The sequence below is a fragment of the Bemisia tabaci genome, chromosome 3, assembly GCF_918797505.1.
Source record: "Bemisia tabaci chromosome 3, PGI_BMITA_v3".
NCBI lineage: Eukaryota > Metazoa > Arthropoda > Insecta > Hemiptera > Aleyrodidae > Bemisia > Bemisia tabaci.
Window position 1 is genome coordinate 59,919,684 of NC_092795.1, and position 13,037 is coordinate 59,932,720.

General features: G+C 40.9%; 1 protein-coding gene across 2 annotated transcripts in view; it reads left to right on the plus strand.

Moving 5' to 3' along the window:
- The window catches only part of LOC140224339 (cell adhesion molecule Dscam2-like), a 293,485-nt gene extending 283,523 nt beyond the window's left edge, over positions 1-9,962 (plus strand). For both annotated transcript variants that reach the window (XM_072298967.1, XM_072298966.1), the window contains exon 2: positions 9,125-9,962. In XM_072298967.1, the coding sequence (XP_072155068.1) occupies positions 9,125-9,486 (362 nt within the window). In that variant the 3' untranslated portion in view covers positions 9,487-9,962. The remainder of the gene's footprint in view (positions 1-9,124) is intronic.
- The last annotated feature ends 3,075 nt before the right edge of the window (positions 9,963-13,037 follow it).

A 13,037-nucleotide genomic window follows, 5' to 3' on the forward strand; every position in this document is an offset into this window, starting at 1 on the left:
ATTCAAGGCGACGCCGTGTTGACCTAAGAAAATTGGATACTTGAAGAAAGTGGACAAGAAACGAAGTCTTGAATGAAGAAAACGGTATTGCCTTGGTCGAAGAAAACGCGATTTCTTGAACCAAAACTCCTGTTACATTGAAGCACGAAAACGTTTCCTTCAAATTAGGAAACACCGCCGCGCGAAGAGTTTCCTAAAAGTAAGTACGTGTTGTGTTGTTTTCAGGAAACGCTTCCTCGAAAAAAAGGAAACAGTACCTGCAAGCGTTTCCTTAAAATTAGGAAACGGCCGTTCCCGCCGCGTCGCTGCCTTGAGGAATCGGCTCCCCCCCGCCTAGTGTCCATATCCGTCGAAGCGCATACCCCTATTGTTGGTACTGCCGGGGATGAATTCCTTTACGTAGTTGACGCGCTTCGCGCTCCCTCTGGTATCCTGATGAAGAACTCCGTTTCGCCCTGGCTGAGATTTGATCCTGTAACCTTCGACATTGTCCCGGAAAGAGAGAAATTCCGACACCGTAGTCCACTCGGCCATCCTACCCTCGCGAGCGGTGAGGAGTTATTTTGCTATGTTAAACCCATTCGCATCTATCTCTTTGGCTAAACAGATGCCCACCTGCTACCGTTCAATAGAACTTGGGTTTGTCTAGCAAATACTACCTCAATTATCATTTAAATATATTAAATATCCACATATTTCCCTTTTCTCTCTGTTTATCAGCCGGTTCTCAGATATTATTTAAAGACCGTGGGCCATCGCCGCCATGACTTAACCAACGTATTCCTCTTTCTTCTTCATTCGGAGATAGTATGATCATGGAGTAAATTATTTTTTTATTTAAGTCTGGTTAAAGGACAGATTTTCATACGTGCCTCTCAAAGGTAAATTATCACTCATTCGATTATCCAATCTGACGCCCATATCATTAAGGTTAATGCGTAATCAAGGAGGCTCATGTGAGAACAGCTTCTCATACTGAAAGTAAATATGATTTAAAATTCTAATAAAGTATAGACAAAATAATCTAAGATTATTTAATGTTGGCTATAAAATTGGCACATAAAAGATAAATGATCTTTATGGAGTTTTCAAAATGTACTCGGAATAGCGGTAAAGATGTGGTGATGATAAAGGCATGTATAGGTAATACTTTAATGAGTACATATCGGGCCGAGTCAAGCTTTCTGGGATTTGAAGACACTTAAAAATGTTCGAAGCTACGACCAGATTCAAAGAGTGTACTTGCAGTAAAATGTTGAAAAGCTTCACATTATTTATTTATACCTACATTAACGGACGCACGCTTTTCTATAGAAAATTTAAAGAAATTTTGGTCGAATTAGAAAATTCACCGAAAAATATTAAAGGAACTTTGGCTCTGATCCGTGCGTTTCTAAAAAGCATTCTGACATTTTGGACTGAAAACAATATTTTTGATAAGGCACAAAAATTGCGTTTTATCAAAACCTCCACCTTTCCGACGCGTAAATCCTTTACGAACAAGAGATTAATTGATTAAATTTAAACATACTGAATTTGTTTGGAGTGGAGTGGATCTTACGAATAACGCCATCCAAGCGGTTCGGTCGGATTTCTGTAAAGGACCGTTCAAATAATATGTAACGCTCTAAGGGAGAGAAAGGGTCAAGGAGAGAGTTACGCCGTTTTGTTTTTACGTGTGAAAGAATAGGGACCTACGTCGCAAAAGTGTGACGAGGGAAGAAGTCAGTAGTGGTCCAAAAATTGGAAATTTAGCGTTACGTTTTTTATGAGCGTGATGTCACTCATGGGCGTAAGGGTGCATCGAAATTTTCACGTAGGTAAGCCGTAGAGAGCATGGTGGTATACGGACGGAAGGGCTCATCATCTCAAAGTGTAGATGCGCCCTTCCGCCAAAGGAGCGACGGTATATTTGGAAGGCCCCTCTTGAGCAACTCGCCGAATACATGGTGGTGTACGGCACGTTGCATCCACCTCCTCAGTAGGCGTTTGGTCATTTTTTTGTTTCCTAATTTTAAGGAAATGGGTTTCTTCGATCAACATCACATATATCCTTAAATTGAGGAAACAGAAAATGCTATGCCCGTTTCCTAATTTTAAGGAAACTGATCTCTTCAAACGACACTCCATGGATTCTTCAATTCAGGAAACGGCTTTGCTTCTCTCCGTTTCCTAATTCTAAGGAAACAGGGTTCTTCGATCAACACCACACGGATCCTTAAATTTAGGAAACAGAAGCGATTCCTTCGTTTCCTAATTTTAAGGAAACAGTTTTCCCGTTTCAAGTATCCGTTAGTCTGTTTCAAGAAAACGTATACGTGGTTCAAGAAAGCATGGTTTTCTTAACTCAACACAATTTTGTTACCTTGGATCGAGATAACTGTTGGCTTGTTCCAAGCTAACACCGTGTTGGAATTAGGAAACTTTTTAAGGATACATGTTTCCTTAAATTTAGGACAAGTTTTTTTTCAGTGCAATACCTTCTGCACCGCTCCTTTGTCTTCCAATACTCCTTCTTGTCTGACAATCACTTCACCCATTTTTATTTGGTAGGAGGTAGAAGCTGTCAGGGGCTGGCCAATGATAACATCAAAGTCGAGGGCCAGTGGCTTGACTGACCGGCCAGCGATGTCATTGGCCAAAAAGCCGGCCCGCTGTTTACAATTTCATCGCAAAGTGATCAATGGCCGGCTAATGATGACAGTGGCCAAGGAGTGACGGCCAATGTTGGTAGGCATTTTAAAATACTGTAAAACTGGAAAACACATCGTATGGGAGACAATAAGATTGTGAATGAGTAATTAAAACAGCCGTGGATTTAAAACGGTTGGACTTACATTTTTTGCCTAACTTCAAATTTTGATGTTTAATTCGTCACATTTTAAATTTCAAGGGTTGCTTTTTGAAGACAATTTTAGGAGGGAACCAACGAAATCACATTTCGAACCTCAAAGCTTTGTATAAACGGTGTTACAAGCGCTTAAAGTTTCCCAATTTTATCCGGCCTCTCTTATTGATTCGATCCACCGTGCCTCGTTTCCGAAGATAGTAGCGCGGCAAGAATAAGATAGCGCATTAAATTAACGGGGAGAATATTTTGATGAAGGACTCTTTTCAATTTACATGGGAGTTTAGAGGAGCGCGGATGGGAGGCTTGGGGGGTCGTGCGAGAGGGAAAACGGCGGTGGAGCACGTAGCCGAGGCTCCCGGCCGTAAATAACCGAAACTTGTCACTGCGCGTAACATAAACTCACCTGAAGCGGAGCATTATCACCGGAACGCTCCCGTATTACAGAACAGAGCCATCCGTGCGCTTCTCCATGAGCCACCAAAGCCACATGCCCTAACGTGTCCGGAGGCTCATCCCAGAATCCACTTGGGGTTCTTTGCCGCAACACGGGAGAACGGGCTCGGCTCCGCTAACCTCATAAGCGGGGCGCGGGGGCGGGGCGGGGCGGGCGTAAAAAATTCGAGAGCGTATCTGCATTCGCATTCGTGCAGTACGAATGCGGAATGCTCCATGCAGCGCGAAAAATATGTCACCGTAATTTGATTTCTCTGTGACACGATCGCGGGTCGTGGGTGGCTGAGCCGAGTCGCCGCCGGGCGTCACGCGTCGGGGTCGTCCCAGCATCGCTAAGGTATTGTTCTGCGGGTGGTGTCACGTGGTGGTTACGGCCGACCCTTCCCTCCAACTCAATTCGTTTTTTTGCGGTTATCGATGAGGTAATTGAATCGGCTCCTGCGAAATAGCTGTTTTTTCTCCTAATTTTGGAAAAAAAAAATAATAATTTCGTACCTTGGTACACTGGAAAAAAAAAACACATTGGATCTAGAGTCCAGACTCTTAAAAACATCGACAAGAAAAAGTACTCTTGATTCAATCAGAATCTAGCTTAAATCAAGAACCAAGTCTCTTAATTTAGGCGGATTCCGTTTTGATTCAAGCAAAAATCCGATTGAATCAAGAGTACTTTTCCTCGCCGATGTTTTCAAGAGTCTGGACTCTAGATCCAATGTGTTTTTTTCCAGTGTATGACATGGTTACCAACATCCAGTACTTCTAATGTAACACAAATAAAAATGAAAATAACAACGACAATAGAAAGGAAGAAGAAACTGTAGGAGAAGAGAACGGAAGGGGGAAATGTGACTAGAAAAAACTTCGTAACTGGATACATACATTATTACATTATATTCCAGTTCAGGATACATACCAAACAAAGATAACGGCGTTTTTCTCCAAGAAAATTTCAAAAGTACATGTTGAGGTCTTATAAATAACAGTGTGGCAGAAGGATTACTCACTCAAAAATCACAATCGTAACATATTCAGTTTAGAAAACACTTCATTTTGGCTAACGAATGCGAATCTTCTTCATCGAGCCCTTCCCAAATACCAATGTAAAATATAAAAAAATACATTTTTACATAGTCATTGCTGCAGTCAAAACATACTATCACTATTTCAATTTAGGACATACTTCATTTGGCTACATCAGTCATATGCCCTATTGAGAAAGCCCTTCAAATAAATGTTAAAGAAGAGAAAAAAAACAAAAAAATAAAATACCTATCATAAAAAAAACGTGACAAGCTTATATTTGGGTGAATTCTTCTTCAGTTAAAAGTATACATTTTCTGCTATAGATAACGGTGTTTTCTGTAAAATTGATGAGGACAAAGAAAGTTCTCGCAAGAAAACTGAAATATATCAGTCGTTGCTGCGAGACACACAACTATATTCTGTAATCACAGCTACTAAGAATGATATGCTTTGTCAACTAATAAAATTAACTGTCATGTGCATCCACACCGACCACTCTATTTCGCTTTCTCATGGGGCAAATTTTGCCAACATTACGATACTTTCTCACTGCCATTATTGCTTGCATACGTTCCTCTTTAAGTTTCTGCCTCAGATTGTTCTTAATATACTTTAGATGAGAGAACAGTCTCTCGATACTCGATCGCGTCGCAGAGATTCCCAAGAAAAATTTAGATAATTCATAAATTTTGGGCCAAAATAACTTCTCGGTCTCCCAATGCGCTACAATATCAGCTTTCTCAGGCAACATACTCTGGCGTAAAAAATTGCTGATTTTCTCTTTCAAGCCTTCGATGCTATTCTCTTCAACCGGCACTGGACGGAATCTCTCGTTGCCTGCTTCTTTTTCCTCCAACATTTTATGGAGCATGGATTTTTAGGTTGCCACAGCATTTCTCTCTGCCGAGTTTTCGGAGATCGCCGGATCATCTGGGGTACTTGTCACAGTTGACCCAGACGGCAAAGCAGCACACAAGCTGAAAAACGGAAGACATGGTGCATGAAATGGTTGCTGAGTGATTGTAAGGAGATGGCTCTCGATTCATTTCATCTGAGAGTAAAAGTGAGAAGCCTTCGTTTTGTTTTGGAGTAGGAGCAGCAAAAAAACAACCAATAAGTGCGATACACATACTTAAAAAAAAAAAACGAACAAAAAACAATGAAATTAATATGTTGCAGAGAAGAAAGGAACCAGTACAATTTGTTTAGAAATTGAAAAAGGCCACATTTTTTCAGGAGGGAAAAGCAAAATTCCAAAATTATACTTGAGTCTTGCAACTTACCAATCAAACTGCTGATCATCCAGGATGAGCAAGACATCATCCTCGAAATCTTGTTGTATATTGCAACATCGTTTATAGTGCTTGTGAGCTCCTCGAAAATCCTACCCTGCACGTATAGTAGGCACAAAAGAAAATATTAAATTAGCGTAAAGATAGCGAAAAAGAGTCAGATCATTTATCCATTTTCAATCTTACATTATAAACTCAGTAATATTTTTTTTTTTAAATGTTTGGATCATTTTCGTAAGAAGTTTGTAGTAACACGGCTGCAACGTAACTCGAACATTGCATTTCGTGTTTTTGTTTTGTTCGGGAGTGATCAGATGTCTAACTACCAAGATAATGGCTCAAATATCGATGATAATGGCTACCAAGATAATGGCTCGGTACCTGCTACTCGCGTAGCAGGTAACCGAGAGTCAAGGGGGCGCAGCTCACGCGCTAGCCTCGACGGGTGCGCAAAGCGCGCCCAAAACTGCTAGTATTCTAAATGCTCCTGCTTTTCCCCAAATCTCATTCCCCTTCGTCATCAATTTTTTGTAAGTCACTGCCACGCGTGTCCAAAGTACAGTCGATGTACAGTAGCATAACGCAAACCTCAAAACGAAAGTACCTCCCACTAATTCCACGATTGTCACAGACTACCGGAACGATGTTTTCGTTTGCCTATTTTACCCCGTAGAAATTGCAGTGAACCTCTGTTAGGTAAGTTGTATCGATTTTCCTCATGTCTAAAGCACATGCCAAGGCATTTTACGAATTTTATTTTATTTTTGAGGAAGCGAGAGGGAGGAATAATTATTTTGAACATGTTGACAGGGGACAGATCGATCACCGTCGTACGTTCTTGAAGTGGCCTCCTGCAGTGTTGCCAAACGCGCTGCGAGTATTTTAAAAACACGATCAAAGGATCATTTCTTCGTATCCTGCATCCTGTAATAGTACTTTTCAAAGAGACAAAGCTCCATAAGCTTTTGGCTGTAGTCCTTGAGTTTCTTCAATACTGTCTTGCCACGATAGCCATGAGAGCAGTAAGTGCGAAAAAGAAGTTTTGAGAAAAACGGTTTCAGAAGCGTCTGACCGAAAGATTTTACCGGAAAAAGCCTCCGTTCTTTGTCAAAAATCATCCGGAAAACTCTTAGAAATCGCTTGGCTGATTAAAACCCTGCTAACAATTGGCGATAAGAGCTGCGTTTCAAAATACCATAGGAATTCTTATATAGCCGGCTAAAGAAGGCTACAGAAAATCATATAGCTGGCTGTAGAATGCGGAGAAAATCATACGGCCGGGCTATACGAAGCGATAAAAAATTATACAGTCGGGCTATAGTTCCTATCGCCGGGCTTTACACTTTATCGCCTGGCCGTTGCTTTTTCGCCATCGATTATAAAAGGGTTTAAGAAATTGTGTAGAAGTTCGTGTGCTCTGGAAATCATTAAGTTTGATACGGAACCACCTTAATATTTACGAAACACACATTATATTTTCCTTTAATACATATTTTTTTTTCATCAATTAAAATGAGAATAATCCATACAGGATGTGCAAACATTTCAAAATCATGAGTTGAATAACGCTGACTCCGCCAGATTAAATATTAGAGCCTAACACAAAGCGGAGCGGCGACGCACTGGCGCCTACAAACCTAACAGGGATACTTCACGCATTGCGCAACGCGTGAAGTATCTCTGTTAGGTTTGTAGGCGCCAATGCGTGTTTCGTGCTGGCTGCCCGCCTGCCACGGCGCTTGAAGCAACTATTTCACACCAGAGGTATTGCACAGTATCATACAAAACTGAAGACGCTCTAATATTTTAGTAAAGGCAGGCATCCATCAAAAGCACGGAGCTTTCCTCTCAAAATAAATCAAGATACTACGGCCCAAAAAGAGAGCAGTGTTCCAAAAACTCACTTATTGTTAGCCCTAGCATCCGTAATTAGTAACGTTTAGCATACACTTCATCGCCTGGCTGTTGCTTAGTCGCCATCGGCTATGAAAGGCTATAAGAAATTGTGTGGCCGGCTGTAGAAGATATTGGAAATCTTACAGCCGGCTGTAGGTCTATGGTATTTTGGAACACAGATTCTACTGCCAATTTTTACCAGGGAAATCGACCGATTTTATTTCAATTCCATAAAAAGGGTATTTTCCATTTTCATGTTAGGCTATAGTGTTAGGCAAGACAGTCATAAGCACCATCTTCTGCATGCTTTTGAAAATACATTTTCACTATAGAAATTGGCAGAAGACGGCGGCACTCTACTTGAAAGCACTGTTTTTATTGGCTCTCTGGAGAAATAATGTGTTTCACTGCTGTTTTGTAGGATCTTGATAAATGAACCAGAAACAGAACGGAGTTGAGAACCAAAACAGGAAGGGGTCAGTCAAGGTTGAAAGTATGGATGACTCTAGGTACCCTAAAATTTGCTTAAAGCCTCTAAAGGAACTAGATTCCAGAAATGTAAATGTTCCAAAATTCAATTGGTTTTCGCAACTAAAAAATTCTCCTCAAGAAAGCAGGTTGTGACAATATACTTGAGGAAAACTTATTGTCCTCTGAGATAAAGGGAAATATTGATTGTTACTTACAAAAAACAGTGGAATTGTTACGTTCACAGGATATGGAGAAAATAAATGCATCATCCTTTATACCTCCTTGTACACAGCTTGTCCCAAATCAGCCTTGTAATAAAAATAGCTACCTTAATTATTACAAGTGTAACTTTAAAGAGAAGAGGCTCTTCAGTCAAATCAGATTAAGTAACAAAGACTTCTTAACTATTCAAGTACATCAATCCTCGTATAAAATTTGCGTAAATGAACTTTGCTCTATCTGTAACCTTGCAGGTTACAGGGCTACGGTGCAATGAGCCACAGATCTTGGCGCCACGCTCGGATCTTGGCTAAAATTCGGGCCCAGCGCCACAGAGTGAGAGGCGTCACACTCCAGCAAAATCCGAAAATTCCCCGTATGTTTAAAACCGCTTATGTGCTGGTGCAACCTGCCACAAAGTTCAGTTTACAGTTGACTTTCCGCCAAGGGAATTTTGAGGATTTTGCTGGAGTGTGGCGCCACACTCTGTGGTGCTGGGCCCGGATTTTAACGGAGATATGAGCGTGGCGCCAAGATCTGTAGCTCAATGCACCGTAGCCTTCTTTAAAACTGCCGTGATTTTTCTCTTCTGTGCGAAGAAAATTCCGCATAAACATCAAGGAATGGTGTCAATTTGTTCTCCTTTAAGAAAATAACATAGAGGCGGAGATTTTGAGACATCGCAAAGGAGATATGTGATTGCGGACGCCGTCGATATGTCTCGTTTTAACGAAAATAAGATGATTTTTCCTGTTCGTTATATCTGTGATTTCATTTAAAACAGATCAGACGAATCTTGAAGGAAACATAATTTTGAAAATTTGACACTCACTGCTTTCTTAGCTATAGCGGCAGACCATATGACTCCGACTTGTACGAGATGGAAATGTTAAAATATTTGATGGGTTGTGTTTTGCAGAGCTGGCGTGGGCGTTCGACTCAGTGCTGCAAGGGCCGAGCCTGCTCATGGAGCCGCCCTCGAAGCTGGAGTTCTCCAACTCGTCGGGGGCCTGGCTCGACTGCTCGGCCACCGGGAACCCGACCCCGATGGTGGAGTGGACCACCGTGGACGGCGCCCCCGTCACCGACGTCCCGGGCGTCCGCCGCCTCCTCCACAACGGCACCCTCCACCTCCTCCCCTTCTCGGCGGCCGCCTTCAGGTCCGACATCCACAGCACCGTCTACCGATGCGCCGCCGCCAACACCGTCGGCAGGATCATCAGCAGGGACGTCCAAGTTCGCGCAGGTCAGACTCTTCTCCCACATCTCTTAACCCATTGACTTATGATTTAATTTGACCCTGCCGGGCCAGGAATTACGATTTAATTTGGCGAAAATCAGCAACTTTGAACACTTCAAAATAATCCAGAAATTATTTCTCAAAGGGTGAAAATTGACCAAAGAAGCATTCACAATACAACGTTTGAGAAAAATGGTGAAAACTTTGAACACAATGATTTTCTTATGTGGTTTATAGCTGTCAAAATCGCAAAAATCGCAACATCAGCTAAAATCAGAAAATTTTGAGGTTATTTCATGTGCAAACGCACAGTAATATGAAAATACCGCAACAAAACAAGAAATTACCGTACACAATAAGTCATAGGGTGGCCACACTACTCATATAAACATTGATGAGAACGCAATCTACCGGAGAATTGCCGAAATAACGCGAACAATCAGCGGACGGCTCTGAGCCGTCATTGCAGAGCTGGCCCAGCGCTGCGATGACGGCTGGGAGCCGTCATTGTAAGTCAATGGGTCCTAGTCTCCCGAACAACACTGGAAAAAAAAGTAGCTTGGATCAAGCATGATGATTCTTGAATTTGCCGCCAAGAAACGTATAGCTTGAAATAAGCATGGCCGTGCTGCTTGAAATTAGCTACCCAGCGGAATCTTAATTATTTTTCGTTTAATGCTCGGATCCAATACTAAATACTGAAAGTTTTATTCATTTTTCATAAAATTCCGTAACGTAGGGATAAAACGTTACTGATTCTTCGACATGGATCCTGTTGAAGTTGTCGTGCGTTGCCGCGGGTTTTGTTCTCGGTTTGCAGCACTGTTAAAATGCGCGGCTTTTGGAGATCTCCTGGAATGACTTGAGAATGTAGGAATGTATAAATTAATATGCCCGTGTCGAAAATAAAGGCGGAGTGGTTACAATCCAATGGAAACTTAATTCAAGAAGTTGGCTGCAAACTTAATTTAAGTCTAATTTTTTCAGCTATTTCCAAGATTCGTGTCATGCTTGAAACCAGGAATCTTGAGTCGAGTATACATTATCTTGAATCAAGAAACAACTTCTCAGAATTAGCAGCCATGGTGGCTTGATGTAAGACTCAGCAAGTTTGACTCAAGATTTTTGTGCTGCTTAAATCAAGCTAGCAGGTGATTCAAGCTATAAGGTAGCTGCAATTAAGAATCTCGAATCTTGAATTTAGCAATAAATTGCTTGTTTTAAGATAAAAATTCTTGAATCAAGCTGATTTTTTCTCAAGATTCCGAGACGGCTTGACCGTAGCAGACTTTTTTTTCCAGTGTAGTCTGCCGAACAAGTTTTTTTCCACTAGTTCGCCAATACCCGGTCAGTTTAGACCCGTACTTAAAAGACATAGGATCTTCTTGTTTATTCGTTTTTTTTTTTTTTATGCATGATCGTATTTTAAATGATATTTTACATCAGGGAAACCTAAAATTAGACTAATAGGCCTAGTATTTTTCCCCTCAATAGTTTAAATTTGCCAACATTCAGCATATTCATAAAAACGCAAATGACCACCGTCGCGTCTGTCGTTTGGCCGCACAGCACCTAACCATTTGGTTGTATCGACTTCTGTTTTAGTTTTGTTGTAGTATAGGATGATCTCTGGCTTCGATTTTACCTAAGGGACGATAGCAGCATCATCATGGGTCGTTGAAATAATAATAAAAAAAAACAAAACCGAAAAATCCCTGGGAACCGGGAAACGGGTCAAAACTGACCCAGTATTGTCGTTCTTGCGGTAGTTGTGAAAAAAAAAAAAACTCTAGCTACTCGAAAATATTTTTTTCAATGTTTTTTTTTTTTTTTTTTTTTTTTTTTAAATTCATGTAATTAAATGTTTTTGTAGAGCTATTTGTTCATGGTAAAGTTTCTAGGGGCAGCGGGTGCAAAATGGGCGCTCTTTTACTATGCGCCGGGTCAAAATGAGACTCATGTTTGGCACACTAAGGTTAACTTTAACCCGCTACGCCCAGTACTTACTGTTCATAAAATTTCAAGGATTGTGAATATTACATAGCGAGATGCAATTGGACGTATTTCGGTCAAACGGAACTAGATACAGGCGGGAGAGAAGGGGTGTGCTGGTTAGGCGAGGGTCGTAAGAATGAGTGGGCATTATAAGGCGCCAGTGACGTCAGTGGCGACGACCGAGCTCATCTCGGATGAGAAGATCAGTGGTGGGACTTTTTTAACTCATGAGCCCCGTCCATTACGCTCTCGTCACATGCTCATGGCTCATGAGTGCCGCATTCATTTGGCACATAAATCCGTCTGACAGAGTGTAAAATCCCGCTTTTCTATATCTCCAAATGGAATCATACCCCCTTTTACATTGTTTCTCATACACTTCCAACGAGCACACCCCACCTTTCCTACTCGTCCTCAGTTCCGTTCGGCAGAATTTCGTCCGGTACGTGTGATGAAAGAGATGAGGTGGTTTGTAAACCTTCTGACATTATACGTCGGTATTCTGAAGGTATCTCCATTTCTACAATTTCCTCTGTTTTATCCAATCCAAAGTACACTTTTTCACTCATCATTACGACGACATTAAGCGGACGAAAAAAAATGAGAAAATAAAAAGTTTTTTTTTCTTCAACGCGGCGACCTGGCATGAAAAATAAAACCCTACAACAGTGCATATAAAGTAACAGTGTAATTCTGGCAACATTGGAAACATTCTCTGGGGTTTTGAGCGCATACGTTTCGAAGAGCTTCAATAAAAATGGAGGGAGCTTAATTAGCGGCAACGAAGATTGATTATAATGGTTCCATACTTAATTTATCAGTAAAAAGAAAGTCTTGAGAATCGACAGTGTCGCTGTGTTCAATTTTGAAACTTCGTATTTAGCCAAACATACTATTTATAAAACCAAATATTTAGTATCGAATGTAGACTAGTGACGGTATTGACTAGTGAAGGTAGACTAAAAGCGACTCATATGTAGGCAGACTAGTGATAAATATATTTTTTACCAATAAATGATAAAACATTCTCATTTTCATTTTTACATTGTCTTTGTTTTCCACTAAATGATAAAACTTTTCTTAAACTGAAGCTGGCCCGAGAAACATTGGAGCAAGATTAACGTGCGGAGAACGCGTAGTGTTAGCGCTTGACGTCAGGCATGACCGAAGTACACAAAAAGTAGCTCCATACGAACAAGTGAGAAAGAGATATTACTTATGTTGTTGACTTTATCGGCCATACTTTAAATTTTGAAATTTTGTAAAACTTTTTCTTACCGATTTTTCTAAAAATTGTTGTTGATTCTACACTACAGCTGTTTCGAGCTAACGCTCATCGTCAGGTGATTTAAAAATGTATAAAAACTAAAATTACGATGCGTTTTCGCGATCGCGAGTGGCTCGATATCCGCGTTCGCGTTCGTGACGTGCCTCGAATAACATCATGTTTTACCTTACAACAACTACTGAAGCGTTCAGAAGAAAACACTTTTTTAGAGCAAGAATTCATGCGACTTTGCTCTATCCAAAAATGGCATTTTTGAAAGAGCCATGCCTTCAAGAAATGAGTAATTTAATTATAAAATGCTACAAAATG